Below are 21,339 nucleotides of genomic sequence, written 5' to 3' on the forward strand. Positions count from 1 at the left end.
TACAGCATAGGGCTGAGTACACAGCCTTGAGGAGTGTCTGTGTTCATTATGAGGGTGCTGGAGGAGTGTTTTCTGAAGCAGACATGTTGGGGTCTACCAGTGAGGAAGCTCAGAATCCAATTATACAGTGCAGGGGACAGACCCAGGTTATGCAACTTGGTTATAAGTTTCATGGGGATGATTGTATTGAAGGCCAAACTGTAGTTAATAAAAAGCAGTCTGGCATAACTGTCCTTATTTTCCAGATGAGTCAGAATTTTGTGAATGGAAAATGAAGTAGCATCTGTTTGTCTTGTAAGCAAACTGCAATGGGTCTAGGGTTGTTGGTATAGTGTTCAGGATGTGTTTCTTGACGAGGCTTTCAAAACACTTCATGAGAACCGGAGTGAGAGCTACTGGTCTGTTGTCATTAAGACAAGAGACATTGGCTTTCTTTGGAACAGGGATGAGAGTAGTGAATTTAAAACAGAAAGGTACTGTAGCCAGGGTGAGGGAGAGATTGAAGATGTCTGTGGCTACACTGGTCAGTTCTGAAGCACATAGCCTCAGGACGTGTCCTGGGATGTTATCCGGACCTGCTGCCTGGTGTTTGTTCACTCTACTCAGTGACTTGTACACCTGTGTAGGGGACAGCGTGAGTACATGTTTCACCTCATCTGGTGCCATTTCCAGCATTGTCCCAGGCTCGGTGTTTAGAACCCTGCATAAAAGAGATTGAGCCCATCCGGCAGAGATGCAGAGCTGTTCGTATGTGTCCGGCCTTTGTAATCTGTGATGTGTACTAGGCCTTTCCACATTTTCCTAGAGTCTGTCAGGTTTCAGACTGTATTCTGCCTTTTGGCCACCTGATGGCGACCCTGAGGACTTTCTATTAGAGCTCCAGACTAGTTAATGTGTTTCAGCTGTGTCTCATTTTCCTGTGTATTTAAGTCGCCCTGTTTGTTAGAGTCTTTGCTCAGTCTTTGCCTTGGTTTTGGCCTTGTGTAAGTCTCTGCCCTGCTCTTCTGCTTTTTGTCACGTTTGACTACGTTGCTAGTTTTTTTATGGACTGTGACTGATAAAATCCTGCCTTGGATCTTTGCCCTTTTTTTTGTATTTTGTTGGAATTTTTGCCCTAGCTTTTGTGTTTTATTTTTGATGTCTTCTGAGCGCTGCATTGTTTGAGTTTTTTGCTTGCCTGTTTTTTTCCCTTTTGGATTTTTGCCTTTTGCTACTAGCTGCCATTCTTTGTCATTTTTGCTCTTCTCCTATTAAACCATTCAACCTACACCTATACCAGCCTCTGCTTTTGTGTTTAGCTCCGTCAGTAGAGCATTAGACCTGTACCCAGCGATCCTAGGTTCAAATCCCACTCTGGTCCTGACAGAGTCAAGTATAGTGTAGTGATTTTACAGTCTTTGTCTGTAGTTTACTTTAGCAGACTTTATGCTCTTATGAACATCATAATTTGCTTTTTTTGTAAGCCTCAGGGTCACCGGATTTAAAAGCTGTAGAGCGAACATGCAGACTGTGGCAGACCTGTGCATTAATCCATGGTTTCTGATTAGGATATGTGTAAATGGTCATTGCTGCTGTTCTAAAAACATCCCAATCAGTACAGGCAGAGTCTTTTAGTGTTTGTTCAGTTGTCTCAGACCACACTCTGACGGTTTTCCTCACAAGAGCACACTGTTTCAGCTTCTGTTTGTAAGTTGGGTATAAGTAAAGTGTGGTGTGACCTGAATGGCCAAAGTGAGGTCGGGGTTTAGCTTTGTAAGATCCCCTTATCTTTGTATATACATGATCCACTGTGTTCTGCTCTCTAGTAGGAATGTCTACTTGTTGATGGAATTCCGGAAGAACTGAACACAGTTTACACTGATTAAAATCTCCAGCAATAATAAAAACAGCATCTGGATCTGTGGTCTCATGTGTGATGACCGCATCGTCTGTCTGTGTATCCGCTTGTGGATGAATGTAAACAGCGGTAATAAAAATAGCAATAAATTCCCTCGGTAGGTAGAAAGGTCAGCATTTCAACATCAGTCGTTCTATATCGTGTGAGCAGTATTTGTAAATAATACTCATATCCGAGCACCAGGTGTTGTTTATGTAGATGCAGACTCTGCCGCCTTTTACCACCGATTACTTCAGTGTACAGAGTGAGTCTGCAGTGAAATTGCTGTGTTGAGAACATCCTCATTTATCCATGTTTCAGTGAAAATTAAGGCACAGTAGTCACTGTATTCCCTTTGAATTGAAATGCTGGTTTGGATCTCATCCATTTTGTTCTGTAGCTACCAGACATTCGGGAGCAACAGGCTAGGTAGGGGCAGCTTGGTTGCCCGAGCCTTTAGCCTAGCATGCAGCCCCCCTCGATTGCCTCTCCTCCATTGCACTTCCTGTTGGTTAGGCATTCCAGTCGAGATCGGGGATGTTAGGGTTGCTCCATGTATAGCCAGGTGGATAATTCAATCTAAATCCTGGGGGCTGAAAAACAATTCTTGAGTTCTCTTTCCAATCTTAAGTAGAGTCTCTTGGTCATATGTTCTGTTTGTGTACGTTTCTTGATGTATAAGTACTAAAATAACACAAAGTTAACATAAACACTTGATTAATGTTGTTAATGTTAATTAACTTTAACAACATTAATCTTTAACGCTTTCAGCAACTCCTTAACCCAGTGAGCATGTCCCTTTAGGAGGCAGTGACAGAAATCTCTCTGGTGTTTTGGAGTCCATCTGTGTGGTTGAGGTCACTATGGTGGTTAGAAACCTTCACAGTGATGATGCTGCAGGAGTGAATGAGACTCAATGGATAAGCCATTGGAAAAGGCTTGATTTGTCTCGTTCACTTGTCTCTTCAGTGTTGTCTGGATTTCTGGGGCCTTATAGCTAACTGTAGTATTCAGCCTTCTTGGAGAAGATAGAAAAGGTGCTCCTGGGGGACTTCAGTGCTTATGTTGACAACGCAGACAATAGTTGTGTATCAACAGAGTGTATGTATACTGTTTGCTAGGTGTAACAGCTAAAATGAATGTAAGTAAAAGTTAGGCATACCTAATAAATTGTTCACTGAGAATACAGTGTTACAGGTCTTGGCTAAGTTATTATATGAAACTATGAAAGATAGCTAAAGCTTAACAGTGATCAATAAAACTTGCAAATCATGCCTTGCATCTTGATGAGCACTGAGAAAAAAAGAAAAAGCACATAGAAAAAAAGAAAAGAAAAACACTTATCTGCCCCCTTTCTGTGCACTTTGTTTTTTAAATGGCCTCTACAACCCACTTGATCGATTTTTACAGGTCATTGCCTCTTTATCAAATAGTGTTTGATGTTTTCAGAGAGAGGTCTGTAGCCCATATTCTAGTTAGAGTGAGTTAACCACAGTGACAAATATCTAGGTTCATAGCAAGGGGTTAAAAATAGGGAAGTGAACACAATGAAATACTGGAGTCACAGAGTTAGGTTCAACTGTACATTATATTTAAAGTGAAGAAAAGGAAAAGCAAAAATAATTATGTTAAGCTGGCATGTAACTATTAAATGTACGGTCAGTCCTGAGTGTCTGTCAGTCATTGGGAGTATGTTAGTGTTTTTCTGTATGTGTTTAGACAAGTCTGATATTTATATCTGTGTAAAAGAGTCAAGGTAAGGTGGGTCTGTGGAAGTTCGGGTCCATGGACCTTGGGGGCCGTGGAGTTAGGGGTGCACCCACCAAGAACAGTGTAATCCAGAATCTGGCTTTCACGGTCTCTAAAAAAAAACCTAGCCTAAGTGTTAACAGCACTATTATTACTAAAAGCTTGATTAGATGTATACGGCTACAAAAGAATGAATATAGCCTCAACATGACTGTTTAACAATAGTCTAGCATGCTATAATCAAGTATTGAACCACTGTACAGTTTCATGTATGGAACAAATCAAATTTTTACTCATGCTAATCTTGTACTCACAGAACATGACTATTTTAATAATTCTGACTAACTTTTAACAATGAATTTCACACATTCAGTTAATGAAAAGTAATAGTTTTACCAAACTCAACTGCGAAAATACAGTATGTGTAGGTAATACTCAAAGAATGACCTTATACAAATTGTTGCATTAATCATTTGTGAAAAGGAAACATAATATTCATTGTACTCGTAATAAGATATTAGCAAAATACACCTGCATCTTTTTAATAAAAATATCATTATCCCATTTTAAACCGAATGAGGGCATTTCCCCTGCAGTAATATCATTAAACAGCTTCAAGGAAAATCTGCTAATCAGCTAACTCTACTTAGCTTTAGGCTAATTTCAGTGGCACTCCGCATTTGCCAAGTTGCTTCAAACTTTAATTCATCAAGATAAGAAGATAAATGGTAATAAAAACTTGCCTCCAAAATTCTTTAATGTTTTAGTTCTCCATCTCTCATTGTTTATCACTTGGTCGTGCATTACCTGGCTAATTAAATTTTGTGATCTTTGATTCAGTATCATATTTTCCATCCTAAAATTTTGGCCATTTTTGCCTGGTGTGTGAACATAGCCTAATAGATGACAAAAATTAACAAGAGGGTTTCTGCTGGCAGGGTAGTTGTTACCATTTCATTTGATTACAGAGGATAAATAATGTAACTATTTTCTGTTATTTTTACTTATAAGTTATAAGTTATTTGGGTATAATTCTGGAATTATACCTACTGGTTTACAGGTAGTTTAAACCTTTTTTGAAACCACTGAAGGAATTAAAATAAAACAAAAGAAAAAAAAAATGTAAGAAAATAATATAGGCCTACGTAAATTACTTTAATTATGATAGATAATGCATGATCAAGTTTTACAGCATCTACATCTGTAGGATTTACATCTTTCACTTTACTTATATTACAAATGTAGTATCAGTAAGCTGAGCTTCATAGAAGTGACAAATTACAGTATTCATTACCATCAGTTACAGTGTTTCTGATGTGTGTCAGAACACTGTATTTTTGGATGATGCTGTACAGCATATTTTGACATGAATATAATATTTTTTGGAACAGCACTATGTAAAACTTACAATTAACTAACCTTTGGATTATTTCCCATTATATGTTTTCTTGTATTTCTCTCTGGTTTGATTAAAATGATGTAACATTTTGGCACAAAAATGCATAACAGTAGTCCAAAAGCTGAAGACAAAATTGCAAATATTTCTACAGCTACTGTATACTTTCCAGGCGAGCTGACATAAGCTGGAATAAAGGTGATCCAAACCGCACAGAATATAAGCATACTAAATGTGATGAATTTGGCTTCATTAAAATTATCAGGTAGCTTTCTGGCTAAAAAGGCCAGGACCAAGCAAACTATGGCAAGAAGGCCAATGTATCCTAGAACAGCATAAAATGCAGCATCTGAGCCTGTGTTACATTCCAAAATAATTTTTTTACTGCGTTGCTCAAAGACTTTATCTGGGAATGGTGGTGCGACATTTAGCCAAAGAATGCAAATAACTATTTGAACTGCAGTGCATGAACACACAATGGCCCTTTGTTGAGGTGGTCCAAAATTTTCTGCCACATTGTTCCCAGGTAATGTTGCTCTGAAGGCAGTTACCACAACTATAGTTTTCCCCAGCATACAGGAAATGCAGAGGGCAAAGGCAATACCAAATGCTGTGTGACGCAACATGCAGGACCAGACTGTTAGCTCACCAATGAATGTGAGAGGACAGAGGAAGCAAAATATAAGGGAAAGAAGTAAAAGTAAGCTCAGCTCTGAATTATTTGCTTTAACTATTGGTGTGTCTCTAAAGTGTATGAACACCACCATAGTAGAAAATGTTAAACAGGCACCCAATAATGACAGGACCATAAGAACAATCCCCATTGTCTCAGTATATGAAAGAAACTCTATTATTTTCATGATGCAGCTGTCTTTTCTTTCATTAGACCAGTACTCTTCAGGACAGTTGATGCAATCTGTTGCTCCTAAAGTAGAAACACGGCATGGTTAGAGATGATTGATTACTACAATGTAGTTATTTTGGCAATATTAGTTAGCAGATCACTTCACCTGTTGTGTTTGATATAGAGCCATCAGCACATGGGATACAGTCAAAGCAGCACAGAGGTAAACCTTTAATTTGTGCTTTCCTTGTACCTTGTGGACAGATTTCTGAGCAAACAGCTTTTGGAGTCTGGGACAGTAGAGCACATGTTAGATGAGTAATGGAATTAAAGAAAAAAGTGTGTTTAATTATAACATGTTTGTACTACCAAATTTCCTGTGCTCCAGATAATCTTGTCTTTGTTAATCACAAGCACATATTTTCCACTTGCAGAGGTACTGAAATAGCCAACTGCAATATGCTGCACTTGCTCTTTCCTCATCTGCCAGTTTATGACTTCATATGAGGCAGGGGGGTCTCCATTTTTGTCAAAGAACACTGCCTCTCCAAATGCATCCACAAAATGTACTTTTTTCAACTGCTCACTTACCTTATGAACAAGAAGTACAACATAGTTAATGAAACGTTTTCAATTACGAGCCCAGTTAATGCTTCAATACAGATGAAACTCACTAGTTTAGGGGTTATCTGAGAAGCATTAAGACATAGTCCTGAGACATTGCTTTCAGGCTTTTCACAAAACATTCCTTGGTGTAGAGCATGTGCAATTGCATAAACTCCTTGATAGACATTGTATTCGATTCTAAGCTGTGTGACATCAAAAAATGTGTTCGTGTAATCAACTTTTTCTGTTCCTGAGCATACTTTTGTGCTATTATGTAAATAATTTATTGAAGATGGAGGCTTACAGCCCACCAATGTTTCCCAGAAATCACTTACAAAACCGGACTCTGAATCATAATAAGGGCTGATATCTTTGAGAACTGGTGCCAGTTTGGGCATGGCCATCTTTCGGACCACAAATCCTATTGTTCCTCCAAAATATTTGAACATTTCTGGTGTGGAAAGACTGTCTGCAGTTACCCAGGATTCAGTTCCAATCCACTGTATTCCTGAAATGTTTTGTTTTACCACTTCTTTCATTAAAGGGTCAATATCTCTCTCCGGCACAAATGCAAGAATCACTTTTACAGTTGATTGCTTTATCAGTTCAACAGCTTCAAGGATTTTACTTTGGGGATATGTACGCAAAACTGTGCCAACAAATGCAATACAAACCCCATGAGCCTCCACTTCCTTTGTGAATGCTGATATCCCATTTCGTCCATAATCATTGTCAGACTGGATAACTCCAATCCATGTCCATCCATATTGTCTGACAAGGAAAGCCAAAGCCTTTGCTTGGTAGTAGTCACTTGGTATTGTTCGGAAAAATGTAGGATATTTTGTTTTATCACTCAAACATGCACATGTTGAAAAATAACTCACCTATTCGGGGACAAAGAAGTTACGATTATCAACACATTGTATAATGCTGCATTTTTTGCATTAAAAGGTTTTGCATAAGTATTGTATTGTATTACCAGTGGTATTTTGAATGGTCCAACAGCCCCAGCCACAACTAAAGACTGGGTAGATCCTGATTCAGCTATAAGAGCTAATATGGGAGGTGGATGACATTGAGAGAACCTTTGCTCTGATGTGCTCATCAAAGTGAGGGCAGCTCTCAAAACATTAGTAGGAGAGGAACAAGAGTCCACAATTATATATCCTAGAGAAATGTTAGGAAGCAATCGCTCATCTTGATTTATTTCATCTATTGCAAACACCATAGTCCTCATCCAACGAAAGGCTTGTAAGCCAAATCTGTGGGGAACATTAGGTCAGTGAACAATACAAATGTAAAGAAAGTTTATAAAAGAATCTTCAGTTATGTGTCAGCTTAATATTATTTTAAACTTACCCTTTACATTCTGGCACTGGTGGTTTGTTATCAAATGAAAAAAGTATATTCTCCTGCTTTGAATAAATTGGGAAAATGCCACCTATCATAATGTCTCCTTCCTTCAACATGCTTTGCATTTCAAACTTAGCCAGCAGCTTACATGCAAAGCCTGTTTGTGTACAGAGCAGAAAACACAGATGAAATATATTAGGTATATACATGTTTGGTCAGCAAATTGAAGAGGACAAGAATGAGCACTCCTTGTTTTATAGACAGTGTCCCTGCTTACTGTGCATGGTGTGGGTTGGTTCCTAGAGGTGTGTCAACTTTTCCTGGTATTGACTTTTCCTCAGAGGCTAGAGGGTTGCCACATACTATGTATTCCACATTTTAATGTTTGAATAACTTCTTGTGCATTTCAGAATATCCATAATGGTCAGTGGATGCCAGAGAATGTGGACTACTGAAACAGAGTATGTAAAGTTATTTATTATTTTTTGTTTTAAAGTGCAATCCTTATTGCTATTATACACTGTAATAATCTTATTAAAGTCAAGTTTTTAAATGTATTTCATTTTTCAAATATATTACATGCCTCACACCCAGCACAACCACAACCCTGACAGGGTTAAAGCACTTATTAAAGATAAATTAATTACATTAATTAAAAATAAATCTATTTCAAAGATACATGCATGCATGTATGCAAAGATACATACATCAGTGGTAGCCAAAAAACATATGTTTAGCTCCCAAAAGCATATGTTTTTTAAGTTATCTACAGATAAGTAGATAAATATTGCTCTTGCTAGTTCATTCAATTACATAAACAGGATAAAATCTAAACCTTTTTTGGTATTGTACTTCTAAAACATGACTCAGTACATTCTTTGCTAGCCTGCTAGCTGTAAGACCTTGCATTAATGTTTACAAGAGTGATAAAGCAAAAAAAAAAAATGGACAGTTGAAACCCTATTACTATTTTCCCCAAACTGGCACCATTTGGCTATTGAGTATTTTTGATTATTTACTTAAAATTAATCAGTTTAATTAAAATCAATTGCATAAATGCATAAATGCAATTAATTTTAAGGACAGTATTTTTTTATTTAAATAGTCATAATTTCACTTTTTTGTTTGTTTTTACACAAGTAATTAACTGTGAGTGACAATTACGAAATACTTACATTTTTAAATACAAAGCACAGTTTATGAAGTTTGCTTTATAAGTGCAATTTCTGCAATGAATTTTACAATGACATTGAATATGTAACATATTTGGCACGTACCTGCACTGTAGTGCAACACATAAATTGAAATCACCACCAGAGGGCACAACTATAGACTTTTTTATATATATATATATATATATAGATATATATATATATATATATATATATATATATATATATATATATATATAATGTATATGTATATGTATGTATATATATATATATATATATATATATATATATATATATATATATATATATGTATATGTATATATATATGTTACATATGAAGTCTATAAGAATAATATCTGGTGGTGAATCCAAGCAGTGCACCAAGGTTTCCATTTTATGCCCAGTCTATGGAGAATAGTACACTTTCCAAATGGGAGGCTAAAAATGGGACATGTTGGCAAATACAGCAGAGTTTCCAACACTAGGATGAATACTGCAACTTTTCCTCTGATTCCACAAAAATATATATCATCCACAGTCTGTGTCACAAACCATTTTATAGTAAAAATAAACACAGTTGAAGACCTATTACCATTTTCACCTATTTTAATTGTGATGTTGTTTTTACCATTTGATGGTGATCTGCAAACCAAATTTGGGAACATTTATGCAAATTGTACAAAGTATGAGGAAACACAATGGACAAGTAAGTAAAACAAGAAAATAATTAACTTTAATTACTTTAATGACTATATAGATAACGGATGACTGGGATTTGTAGCCTCTACATTTGTAGAACCTTTCACTATATTTACATTACAAATATAGTATCAGAGAAAGCTGAGCTTCATAGAAGTAGTTTGCCATAAATTCTAGTGTTTATAATATGTTTGTGTAGGAACACTGTATATTTACCATGGTTCTGTGTACCATATTTTCACATAAATATAAATTTTTTACATTTCAGAACAGCACTGTGTAAAACTTACAATTAATTAACCTTTGAATTTTTTCCCATTACATGTTTTCTTGTATTTCTCTCTGGTTTGATTAAAATGATGTAACATTTTGGTACAAAAATGCATAACAGTAGTCCAAAAGCTGAAGACAAAATTGCAAATATTTCTACAGCTACTGTATACTTTCCAGGAGAGCTGACATAAGCTGGAATAAAGGTGATCCAAACCGCACAGAATATAAGCATACTAAATGTGATGAATTTGGCTTCATTAAAATTATCAGGTAGCTTTCTGGCTAAAAAGGCCAGGACCAAGCAAACTATGGCAAGAAGGCCAATGTATCCTAGAACAGCATAAAATGCAGCATCTGAGCCTGTGTTACATTCCAAAATAATTTTTTTACTGCGTTGCTCAAAGACTTTATCTGGGAATGGTGGTGCGACATTTAGCCAAAGAATGCAAATAACTATTTGAACTGCAGTGCATGAACACACAATGGCCCTTTGTTGAGGTGGTCCAAACTTTCCTGCCACATTGTTCCCAGGTAGTGTTGCTCTGAAGGCAGTTACCACAACTATAGTTTTCCCCAGCATACAGGAAATGCAGAGGGCAAAGGCAACACCAAATGCTGTGTGACGCAACATGCAGGACCAGACTGTTAGCTCACCAATGAATGTGAGAGGACAGAGGAAGCAAAATATAAGGGAAAGAAGTAAAAGTAAGCTCAGCTCTGAATTATTTGCTTTAACTATTGGTGTGTCTCTAAAGTGTATGAACACCACCATAGTAGAAAATGTTAAACAGGCACCCAATAATGACAGGACCATAAGAACAATCCCCATTGTCTCAGTATATGAAAGAAACTCTATTATTTTCATGATGCAGCTGTCTTTTCTTTCATTAGACCAGTACTCTTCAGGACAGTTGATGCAATCTGTTGCTCCTAAAGTAGAAACACGGCATGGTTAGAGGTGATTGATTACTACAATGTAGTTATTTCGGCAATATTAGTTGGCAGATCACTTCACCTGTTGTGTTTGATATAGAGCCATCAGCACATGGGATACAGTCAAAGCAGCACAGAGGTAAACCTTTAATTTGTGCTTTCCTTGTACCTTGTGGACAGATTTCTGAGCAAACAGTTTTTGGAGTCTGGGACAGTAGAGCACATGTTAGATGAGTAATGGAATTAAAGAAAAAAGTGTGTTTAATTATAACATGTTTGTACTACCAAATTTCCTGTGCTCCAGATAATCTTGTCTTCATTAATCACAAGCACATATTTTCGACTTGCAGAGGTACTGAAATAGCCAACTGCAATATGCTGCACTTGCTCTTCCCTCATCTGCCAGTTTATGACTTCATATGAGGCAGGTGGGTCTCCATTCTTGTCAAAGAACACTGCCTCTCCAAATGCATCCACAAAATGTACTTTTTTCAACTGCTCACTTACCTTATGAACAAGAAGTACAACATAGTTAATGAAAAGTTTTCAATTATGAGCCCAGTTAATGCTTCAATACAGATGAAACTCACTAGTTTAGGGGTTATCTGAGAAGCATTAAGACATAGTCCTGAGACATTGCTTTCAGGCTTTTCACAAAACATTCCTTGGTGTAGAGCATGTGCAATTGCATAAACTCCTTGATAGACGTTATATGCCACTCGAAGTTGTGTGACATCAAAAAATTTGTTTGTGTAATCAACTTTTTCTGTTCCTGAGCATACTTTTGTGCTATTATGTAAATAATTTATTGAAGATGGAGGCCTACAGCCCACCAATGTTTCCCAGAAATCACTGACAAAACCGGATTCTGAATCATTATAAGGGCTGATATCTTTGAGAACTGGTGCCAGTTTGGGCATGGCCATCTTTCGGACCACAAATCCTATTGTTCCTCCAAAATATTTGAACATTTCTGGTGTGGAAAGACTGTCTGCAGTTACCCAGGCTTCACTTCCGATCCACTGTATTCCTGTAATATTTTGTTTTACCACTTCTTTCATTAAAGGATAGATATCTCTCTCTGGCACAAATGCAAGAATCACTTTTACAGTTGATTGCTTTATCAGTTCAACAGCTTCAAGGATTTTACTTTGGGGATATGTACGCAAAACTGTGCCAACAAATGCAATACAAACCCCATGAGCCTCCACTTCTTTTGTGAATGCTGATATCCCATTTCGTCCATAATCATTGTCAGACTGGATAACTCCAATCCATGTCCATCCATATTGTCTGACAAGGAAAGCCAAAGCCTTTGCTTGGTAGTAGTCACTTGGTATTGTTCGGAAAAATGTAGGATATTTTGTTTTATCACTCAAACATGCACATGTTGAAAAATAACTCACCTATTCGGGGACAAAGAAGTTACGATTATCAACACATTGTATAATGCTGCATTTTTGCATTAAAAGGTTTTGCATAAGTATTGTTTTGTAATACCAGTGGTATTTTGAATGGTCCAACAGCCCCAGCCACAACTAAAGACTGGGTAGATGCCGATTCAGCTATAAGAGCTAATATGGGAGGTGGATGACATTGAGAGAACCTTTGCTCTGATGTGCTCATCAAAGTGAGGGCAGCTCTCAAAACATTAGTAGGAGAGGAACAAGAGTCCACAATTATATATCCTAGAGAAATGTTAGGAAGCAAATGATCATCTCGGTTTATTTCATCTATTGCCAACATCATGGTCCTCGTCCAGCGAAATGCTCGTAAGCCAAATCTGTGGGGAACATTAGGTCAGTGAACAATACAAATGTAAAGAAGGCTCATAAATTAATCTCCAGGTATATTTCAGCTTAATATTATTTTAAACTTACCCTTTACATTCTGGCACTGGTGGTTTGTTATCAAATGAAAAAAGTATATTCTCCTGCTTTGAATAAATTGGGAAAATGCCACCTATCATAATGTCTCCTTCCTTCAACATGCTTTGCATTTCAAACTTAGCCAGCAGCTTACATGCAAAGCCTGTTTGTGTACAGAGCAGAAAACACAGATGAAATATATTAGGTATATACATGTTTGGTCAGCATATGAGAGGAAAAGAATGAGCACTCCTTGTTTTATAGACAGTGTCCCTGCTTACTGTGCATGGTGTGGGTTGGTTCCTAGAGGTGTGTTAACTTTTCCTGGTATTGACTTTTCCTCAGAGGCTAGAGGGTTGCCACATACTACGTATTCCATATTTTAATATTTCAATAACTTCTTGTGCATTTCAGAATATCCATAATGGTCAGTGGATGCCAGAGAATGTGGACTACTGAAACAGAGTATGTAAAGTTATTTATTATTTTTTGTTTTAAAGTGCAATCCTTATTGCTATTATACACTGTAATAATCTTATTAAAGTCAAGTTTTTAAATGTATTTCATTTTTCAAATATATTACATGCCTCACACCCAGCACAACCACAACCCTGACAGGGTTAAAGCACTTATTAAAGATAAATTAATTACATTAATTAAAAATAAATCTATTTCAAAGATACATGCATGCATGTATGCAAAGATACATACATCAGTGGTAGCCAAAAAACATATGTTTAGCTCCCAAAAGCATATGTTTTTTAAGTTATCTACAGATAAGTAGATAAATATTGCTCTTGCTAGTTCATTCAATTACATAAACAGGATAAAATTTAAACCTTTTTTTGGTATTGTACTTCTAAAACATGACTCAGTACATTCTTTGCTAGCCTGCTAGCTGTAAGACCTTGCATTAATGTTTACAAGAGTGATAAAGCAAAAAAAAAAAATGGACAGTTGAAACCCTATTACTATTTTCCCCAAACTGGCACCGTTTGGCTATTGAGTATTTTTGATTATTTACTTAAAATTAATCAGTTTAATTAAAATCAATTGCATAAATGCATAAATGCAATTAATTTTAAGGATATCACTTTTTTTATTTAAATAGTCATAATTTCAGTTTTTTGTTTGTTTTTACACAAGTAATTAACTGTGAGTGACAATTACCAAATACTTACATTTTTAAATACAAAGCACAGTTTATGAAGTTTGCTTTATAAGTGCAATTTCTGCAATGAATTTTACAATGACATTGAATATGTAACATATTTGGCACGTACCTGCACTGTAGTGCAACACATAAATTGAAATCACCACCAGAGGGCACAACTATACACTTATATATATATATATATATATATATATATGTTACATATGAAGTCTATAAGAATAATATCTGGTGGTGAATCCAAGCAGTGCACCAAGGTTTCCATTTTATGCCCAGTCTATGGAGAATAGTACACTTTCCAAATGGGAGGCTAAAAATGGGACATGTTGGCAAATACAGCAGAGTTTCCAACACTAGGATGAATACTGCAACTTTTCCTCTGATTCCACAAAAATATATATCATCCACAGTCTGTGTCACAAACCATTTTACAGTAAAAATAAACACAGTTGAAGACCTATTACCATTTTCACCTATTTTAATTGTGATGTTGTTTTTACCATTTGATGGTGATCTGCAAACCAAATTTGGGAACATTTATGCAAACTGTACAAAGTATGAGGAAACACAATGGACAAGTAAGTAAAACAAGAAAATAATTAACTTTAATTACTTTAATGACTATATAGATAACGGATGACTGGGATTTGTAGCCTCTACATTTGTAGAACCTTTCACTATATTTACATTACAAATATAGTATCAGAGAAAGCTGAGCTTCATAGAAGTAATTTGCCATAAATTCTAGTGTTTATAATATGTTTGTGTAGGAACACTGTATATTTACCATGGTTCTGTGTACCATATTTTCACATAAATATAAACTTTTTACATTTCAGAACAGCACTGTGTAAAACTTACAATTAATTAACCTTTGAATTTTTTCCCATTACATGTTTTCTTGTATTTCTCTCTGGTTTGATTAAAATGATGTAACATTTTGGTACAAAAATGCATAACAGTAGTCCAAAAGCTGAAGACAAAATTGCAAATATTTCTACAGCTACTGTATACTTTCCAGGAGAGCTGACATAAGCTGGAATAAAGGTGATCCAAACCGCACAGAATATAAGCATACTAAATGTGATGAATTTGGCTTCATTAAAATTATCAGGTAGCTTTCTGGCTAAAAAGGCCAGGACCAAGCAAACTATGGCAAGAAGGCCAATGTATCCTAGAACAGCATAAAATGCAGCATCTGAGCCTGTGTTACATTCCAAAATAATTTTTTTACTGCGTTGCTCAAAGACTTTATCTGGGAATGGTGGTGCGACTTTTAGCCAAAGAATGCAAATAACTATTTGAACTGCAGTGCATGAACACACAATGGCCCTTTGTTGAGGTGGTCCAAACTTTCCTGCCACATTGTTCCCAGGTAGTGTTGCTCTGAAGGCAGTTACCACAACTATAGTTTTCCCCAGCATACAGGAAATGCAGAGGGCAAAGGCAATACCAAATGCTGTGTGACGCAACATGCAGGACCAGACTGTTAGCTCACCAATGAATGTGAGAGGACAGAGGAAGCAAAATATAAGGGAAAGAAGTAAAAGTAAGCTCAGCTCTGAATTATTTGCTTTAACTATTGGTGTGTCTCTAAAGTGTATGAACACCACCATAGTAGAAAATGTTAAACAGGCACCCAATAATGACAGGACCATAAGAACAATCCCCATTGTCTCAGTATATGAAAGAAACTCTATTATTTTCATGATGCAGCTGTCTTTTCTTTCATTAGACCAGTACTCTTCAGGACAGTTGATGCAATCTGTTGCTCCTAAAGTAGAAACACGGCATGGTTAGAGGTGATTGATTACTACAATGTAGTTATTTCGGCAATATTAGTTAGCAGATCACTTCACCTGTTGTGTTTGATATAGAGCCATCAGCACATGGGATACAGTCAAAGCAGCACAGAGGTAAACCTTTAATTTGTGCTTTCCTTGTACCTTGTGGACAGATTTCTGAGCAAACAGCTTTTGGAGTCTGGGACAGTAGAGCACATGTTAGATTAGTAATGGAATTAAAGAAAAAAGTGTGTTTAATTATAACATGTTTGTACTACCAAATTTCCTGTGCTCCAGATAATCTTGTCTTCATTAATCACAAGCACATATTTTCCACTTGCAGAGATACTGAAATAGCCAACTGCAATATGCTGCACTTGCTCTTTCCTCATCTGCCAGTTTATGACTTCATATGAGGCAGGGGGGTCTCCATTTTTGTCAAAGAACACTGCCTCTCCAAATGCATCCACAAAATGTACTTTTTTCAACTGCTCACTTACCTTATGAACAAGAAGTACAACATAGTTAATGAAACGTTTTCAATTACGAGCCCAGTTAATGCTTCAATACAGATGAAACTCACTAGTTTAGGGGTTATCTGAGAAGCATTAAGACATAGTCCTGAGACATTGCTTTCAGGCTTTTCACAAAACATTCCTTGGTGTAGAGCATGTGCAATTGCATAAACTCCTTGATAGACGTTATATGCCACTCGAAGTTGTGTGACATCAAAAAATTTGTTTGTGTAATCAACTTTTTCTGTTCCTGAGCATACTTTTGTGCTATTATGTAAATAATTTATTGAAGATGGAGGCCTACAGCCCACCAATGTTTCCCAGAAATCACTGACAAAACCGGATTCTGAATCATTATAAGGGCTGATATCTTTGAGAACTGGTGCCAGTTTGGGCATGGCCATCTTTCGGACCACAAATCCTATTGTTCCTCCAAAATATTTGAACATTTCTGGTGTGGAAAGACTGTCTGCAGTTACCCAGGCTTCACTTCCGATCCACTGTATTCCTGTAATATTTTGTTTTACCACTTCTTTCATTAAAGGATAGATATCTCTCTCTGGCACAAATGCAAGAATCACTTTTACAGTTGATTGCTTTATCAGTTCAACAGCTTCAAGGATTTTACTTTGGGGATATGTACGCAAAACTGTGCCAACAAATGCAATACAAACCCCATGAGCCTCCACTTCTTTTGTGAATGCTGATATCCCATTTCGTCCATAATCATTGTCAGACTGGATAACTCCAATCCATGTCCATCCATATTGTCTGACAAGGAAAGCCAAAGCCTTTGCTTGGTAGTAATCACTTGGTATTGTTCGGAAAAATGTAGGATATTTTGTTTTATCACTCAAACATGCACATGTTGAAAAATAACTCACCTATTCGGGGACAAAGAAGTTACGATTATCAACACATTGTATAATGCTGCATTTTTGCATTAAAAGGTTTTGCATAAGTATTGTTTTGTAATACCAGTGGTATTTTGAATGGTCCAACAGCCCCAGCCACAACTAAAGACTGGGTAGATCCTGATTCAGCTATAAGAGCTAATATGGGAGGTGGATGACATTGAGAGAACCTTTGCTCTGATGTGCTCATCAAAGTGAGGGCAGCTCTCAAAACATTAGTAGGAGAGGAACAAGAGTCCACAATTATATATCCTAGAGAAATGTTAGGAAGCAAATGATCATCTCGGTTTATTTCATCTATTGCCAACATCATGGTCCTCGTCCAGCGAAATGCTCGTAAGTCAAATCTGTGGGGAACATTAGGTCAGTGAACAATACAAATGTAAAGAAGGCTCATAAATTAATCTTCAGGTATATTTCAGCTTAATATTATTTTAAACTTACCCTTTGCATTCTGGCACTGGTGGTTTGTTATCAAATGAAAAAAGTATATTCTCTTGTCTTGAATAAACTGGGAAAATGCCACCTATCATAATGTCACCTTCCTTCAACACGCTTTGCACTTCAAACTTAGCCAGCAGCTTACATGCAAAGCCTGTTTGTGTACAGAGCAGAAAACACAGATGAAATATATTAGGTATATACATGTTTGGTCAGCATATGAGAGGACAAGAATGAACACTCCTTGTTTTATAGACAGTGTCCCTGCTTACTGTGCATGGTGTGGCTTGGTTTTTAGAGGTGTGTCAACTTTTCCTGGCATTGACTTCTCCTTAGAGGTGAGAGAGTTGCCACATACGACGTATTTAAAATATAAAATACTCCATATTTTAATGTTTCAATATCTTCTTTGCATTGCAGAATATTCATAATGCTTAGTGGTTGCCAGAGTATATGGGCTTTTGAAAAGTTTTTTTTTTTTTTTTTTGAAGCAGAATTCTCACTGCAAATATACACTGTAAATGTCTTATTATAGTCAGGTTTTTAAATTTATTTCCTTGTTAAACTATATTGCATGCCTTACATGGTTGCTTCAGATCCACCACAGCCACAACCCTGACCACGTTAAAGAACTTATTAAAGATGAATGAATGAAAAAAAATGAATGACTGAATGAATAAAAAAAAATCAAAGATAAGCCCGAACTCTTTTTTCGGTATCTTACATCTAAAATATGCTTGTCAGCTGTAAGACATTACATTAATGTTTACAAGAGTGATAAAGAAAAAAAAATAGACTGGCACCAAACTGCCACTGTTTGCCTTTTGTGCATTTTTGATTATTTACTTAAAATTAATTAATTTAATTAAGATCAATTACATAGATGCAATTAATTTTAAGGATGACATTTTGTATTTGTTTTAAATAGTCCCAATTTCACTTTTTTGTTTGTAAAAGTAATTAACTGTAAGTGACACTTGCCAAATACTTACATTTTAAAATAGAACCCACAATTCCTGAAGCTTTCTTTTTACCAAAGTGCAATTTCTTCAATGCATTTTACAATGACATTGCAAATGTAACATACAGTATGTGGCACATGCCTGCACTGTAGTGCAACACATAATTTGAAATCACCACCAGAGACCACTCTAGACTATAGATTTGTATATGTTATAGACTTGAATCTATAAGAATGTGGAAAGAATGAATCTGGTGGTGAATCCAAGCAGTACACCAAGGTTGTCATTTTTATGCCCAGTCTATACTGAAAAATTCACTTTATATATAGGAGACTAAAAATGGGACATCCTGGCGAATACAGCACAGTTGGGAACCCTAGGATGAATACTGCACCTTTTCCTCAGATTTCACAAAAAATATTATCCATAGTCTGCATGACAAACCATTTTACAGTAAAAATAAACACAATCGAAGACCTATTACTATTTGCCCCAATTCTAATTGTGACATGTTTTTATCATTGGATGGTGAACTGCGCACCAATTTTGGGAACGTTTGGGAAAGAATGTTTTTGGGAACATTCATGCAAACTGTCCAAAGTGTGTGTCACAGAGTGAAATGTTTTGATCACCAGATGTCGCCAAAAAACTCTTGTTTTTGTTAACCTTGCCTAGCCTTTCTTGTTACGTCTGTTCAGCCCCCTTGTTACTCTGCTCACCTGTACCTCATTGTCTCCCTGTCATGTGACCATTTAGCTTAGTGTATATAAGCCCAGTCTCTTGTCTATGTGTTTGCGATCCCTTGTGTACTGCTAATGCTGAGCCTTTTGTCGCTCTCTGGATTATTTTGTCTGATAAAACTGTGCTTGTCTCTATGGTAATGGCTCTGGATTTTCCCTCGTTTTTGTCTGCCTTTATTCACTGATTTTTGTATTTTTGATTTTGGCCCTGTTTTTGACCTTGATTTTCTGGATTATAGTTTGGACACAAAGGAACTGCTCTTAGTGATTTTTTGCCTCTGATTGTGATTTTTGCTTTTGTCTTTTTGCCGGATCTTCTGTGCTTTTGCTTTATGGTGTTTTTGGATTTTCTGGGATAAACTCTTTGGAACTTTACTTGTGGTACTCTGCAATTGAGTCTGTCTACCCTCTGATAGCCCAGGGGATTAGTGCTGAATTGGTACTCTAGTGACCTGGGTTCAATTCCCAAGCCTGACAGTGTGAAAATGAGAGTAGTTGAAAGCTTTAAATGTTTATTCAAGTTTTAAAATAACAGAGTTTATAGTTTGTGAGAGAATCTGCTTTCTAGGGACAGGGGATTCTGTCACAAACTATAAACTTTCTTATTTAAATCTTGAATAAACATTTAAAGTTTTTCATCTATGAAGTGACTAAACAGAAATCCTTGAGATGACCAGAGGTGGTTTTTGGTGACCATATGAGATTGAAGATCTACTTGGCAGATCTCCTGGCATGCTTGCTCTCATCTTGGGCCACATTCCTCTAGTCTACCCGACATTGGATTTGAACCATTCTCCTACATGATCATTGAAGAGCCTATATTAGAGGTGTGCATTAGGACTGAGATATTGTGAGAAACAACAAAAAAGTTGATTCTGCATTGTGTGCGGGAATAGACTGTCAGACGTGAAGCTCTAGAGACAGAGAAAGGCCACATTAATTTAAATGAGAGCATATTGGGGACTTGTACATTTACAAATTTTATTCATTCAACTTCAATAACTGCTTTATTCTAGTCAGGGTCACATTAGTTTAAATTACTAATCATGTAATTGGAGAAATAGAACCAACAAAGTTTGTCAGAAAATATCACGAGCAGGTGCAAACAAAAATAACTGTGGGAGTGGGTGGGATTGGTCAGAATTCCTTGGGTGTAGGTGGAATTGGTCAGAATTCCTTTGGGTACACCCATTATTGCTCAGAATTTTTTCAGGAATGCGCAATAGTGGGACTTTAAAAATTAACTGCATTCTGCACTCACCTGTAGCCCGAATAGTACTGGCTGAGATCCATGGCATTGCATGAGTTTCCTCCCTTGAGATGCTTTGCCAGGCCTTTACAGCAGCTGCCTTCGGTTGCTGCTTGTTTGTGGGTCTTTCTGCATTCTGTTTTGTCTTCAGTAAATGAAAACCATGCATTTAAGAACATTCCATGACTTTGCTTTAAGAAGCTCTTGGGTTGCTTTCATGGTATGTTTTGGGTTATTATCTGTTCTGTGAAGTGCCGTCCTATCAGTTTTGTAGCATTCGAGTGAATCTGAACAGAAGGTATAGCTTTATACACTTCAGAATTCATCTTGCTACTTCTATCAGCAGTCTCATCATCAATGAACACCAGTGACCTAGTTACATTGGCTTTCGTTCCTTCTCAATACTCATCCCTTCCCATCATTCTGGTAAAAGTTAATCTTAGTTTAATCTGTCCAAGACTCTTGGTCCAGAACTGGGCAGGCTTTTTTTGTTTTCTAGCAAAGTCTAATCTGGCCTTTCTGTTCTTGTGTGTTACCAGTGGTTTGCATCTTGAGGTAAACCCTCTGTATTTCCATTTACAAAGGCCTCTCTTGATTATAGACTTGACAATGATATGCCTACCTTCCCGAGTGTTCTTGACTTGGCTATATGTTGTGAAGGGGTTTTTCTTCAAGGAAAAATTCTGCGATCATCCACTTTAGTTGTCTTCTGTGGTCTTCTAGACCTATTGGTGTTGCTGAGCTCGTCAGTGCATTCCTTCTTTTTAAGAATGTACCAAATTGTTGATTTGGCC

The 21,339-nt window shown here is 36.7% G+C and overlaps 5 protein-coding genes across 5 annotated transcripts; all 5 read right to left on the reverse strand.

Moving 5' to 3' along the window:
• Positions 1–4,170: 4,170 nt before the first annotated feature.
• On the reverse strand, positions 4,171–6,348 carry LOC128318535 (vomeronasal type-2 receptor 26-like). Its single transcript, XM_053235002.1, has 3 exons — positions 6,334–6,348; positions 6,032–6,230; positions 4,171–5,946 (listed from the first exon to the last, which is right to left on the reverse strand). The coding sequence occupies exons 1-3, from the start codon at positions 6,346–6,348 to the stop codon at positions 5,036–5,038; spliced, it is 1,125 nt and encodes a 374-aa protein (XP_053090977.1). The 3' UTR covers positions 4,171–5,035.
• Positions 6,349–6,362: 14 nt separating this feature from the next.
• LOC117597611 (vomeronasal type-2 receptor 1-like) lies at positions 6,363–8,028 on the reverse strand. The gene is made up of 3 exons (XM_053235189.1): positions 7,831–8,028; positions 7,451–7,733; positions 6,363–7,355 (listed from the first exon to the last, which is right to left on the reverse strand). Exons 1-3 carry the CDS (start codon positions 7,947–7,949, stop codon positions 6,453–6,455), a joined length of 1,305 nt encoding a protein of 434 aa, XP_053091164.1. The 5' UTR covers positions 7,950–8,028; the 3' UTR covers positions 6,363–6,452.
• Positions 8,029–9,695: 1,667 nt separating this feature from the next.
• On the reverse strand, positions 9,696–11,300 carry LOC117597564 (vomeronasal type-2 receptor 26-like). The gene is made up of 3 exons (XM_034305337.2): positions 11,286–11,300; positions 10,984–11,182; positions 9,696–10,898 (listed from the first exon to the last, which is right to left on the reverse strand). The coding sequence occupies exons 1-3, from the start codon at positions 11,298–11,300 to the stop codon at positions 9,988–9,990; spliced, it is 1,125 nt and encodes a 374-aa protein (XP_034161228.2). The 3' UTR covers positions 9,696–9,987.
• Positions 11,301–11,404: 104 nt separating this feature from the next.
• On the reverse strand, positions 11,405–13,093 carry LOC117597565 (vomeronasal type-2 receptor 1-like). Its single transcript, XM_053235003.1, has 3 exons — positions 12,782–13,093; positions 12,402–12,684; positions 11,405–12,307 (listed from the first exon to the last, which is right to left on the reverse strand). The coding sequence occupies exons 1-3, from the start codon at positions 12,982–12,984 to the stop codon at positions 11,405–11,407; spliced, it is 1,389 nt and encodes a 462-aa protein (XP_053090978.1). The 5' UTR covers positions 12,985–13,093.
• A 1,428-nt stretch (positions 13,094–14,521) lies between these two features.
• On the reverse strand, positions 14,522–17,772 carry LOC113534742 (extracellular calcium-sensing receptor-like). The gene is made up of 6 exons (XM_053235190.1): positions 17,598–17,772; positions 17,218–17,500; positions 16,551–17,123; positions 16,102–16,224; positions 15,800–15,923; positions 14,522–15,714 (listed from the first exon to the last, which is right to left on the reverse strand). Exons 1-6 carry the CDS (start codon positions 17,684–17,686, stop codon positions 14,804–14,806), a joined length of 2,103 nt encoding a protein of 700 aa, XP_053091165.1. The 5' UTR covers positions 17,687–17,772; the 3' UTR covers positions 14,522–14,803.
• Positions 17,773–21,339: the final 3,567 nt, after the last annotated feature.

Source organism: Pangasianodon hypophthalmus, chromosome 6 (assembly GCF_027358585.1).
Source record: "Pangasianodon hypophthalmus isolate fPanHyp1 chromosome 6, fPanHyp1.pri, whole genome shotgun sequence".
In the NCBI taxonomy this organism is placed as follows: Eukaryota; Metazoa; Chordata; class Actinopteri; order Siluriformes; family Pangasiidae; genus Pangasianodon; species Pangasianodon hypophthalmus.

Bases quoted from the DNA above. Each gene is read 5' to 3' on its own strand.
- LOC128318535 (XM_053235002.1), bottom strand. The intron at 5,947-6,031 runs GTGAAGTGATCT...TTTCTACTTTAG, and splicing joins CTCTATATCAAACACAACAG to GAGCAACAGATTGCATCAAC.
- LOC117597611 (XM_053235189.1), bottom strand. From the start codon at position 7,949: ATGCAAAGCATGTTGAAGGAAGGAGACATTATGATAGGTGGCATTTTC. The intron at 7,734-7,830 runs GTAAGTTTAAAA...TGTTCCCCACAG, and splicing joins CCAGTGCCAGAATGTAAAGG to ATTTGGCTTACAAGCCTTTC. The intron at 7,356-7,450 runs GTAATACAATAC...GTCCCCGAATAG, and splicing joins GACCATTCAAAATACCACTG to GTGAGTTATTTTTCAACATG.
- LOC117597564 (XM_034305337.2), bottom strand. The intron at 10,899-10,983 runs GTGAAGTGATCT...TTTCTACTTTAG, and splicing joins CTCTATATCAAACACAACAG to GAGCAACAGATTGCATCAAC.
- LOC117597565 (XM_053235003.1), bottom strand. From the start codon at position 12,984: ATGTATATACCTAATATATTTCATCTGTGTTTTCTGCTCTGTACACAA. The intron at 12,685-12,781 runs GTAAGTTTAAAA...TGTTCCCCACAG, and splicing joins CCAGTGCCAGAATGTAAAGG to ATTTGGCTTACGAGCATTTC. The intron at 12,308-12,401 runs GTATTACAAAAC...GTCCCCGAATAG, and splicing joins GACCATTCAAAATACCACTG to GTGAGTTATTTTTCAACATG.
- LOC113534742 (XM_053235190.1), bottom strand. From the start codon at position 17,686: ATGATAGGTGGCATTTTCCCAGTTTATTCAAGACAAGAGAATATACTT. The intron at 17,501-17,597 runs GTAAGTTTAAAA...TGTTCCCCACAG, and splicing joins CCAGTGCCAGAATGCAAAGG to ATTTGACTTACGAGCATTTC. The intron at 16,225-16,550 runs GTGGGCTGTAGG...CTTGTTCATAAG, and splicing joins GTGATTTCTGGGAAACATTG to GTAAGTGAGCAGTTGAAAAA.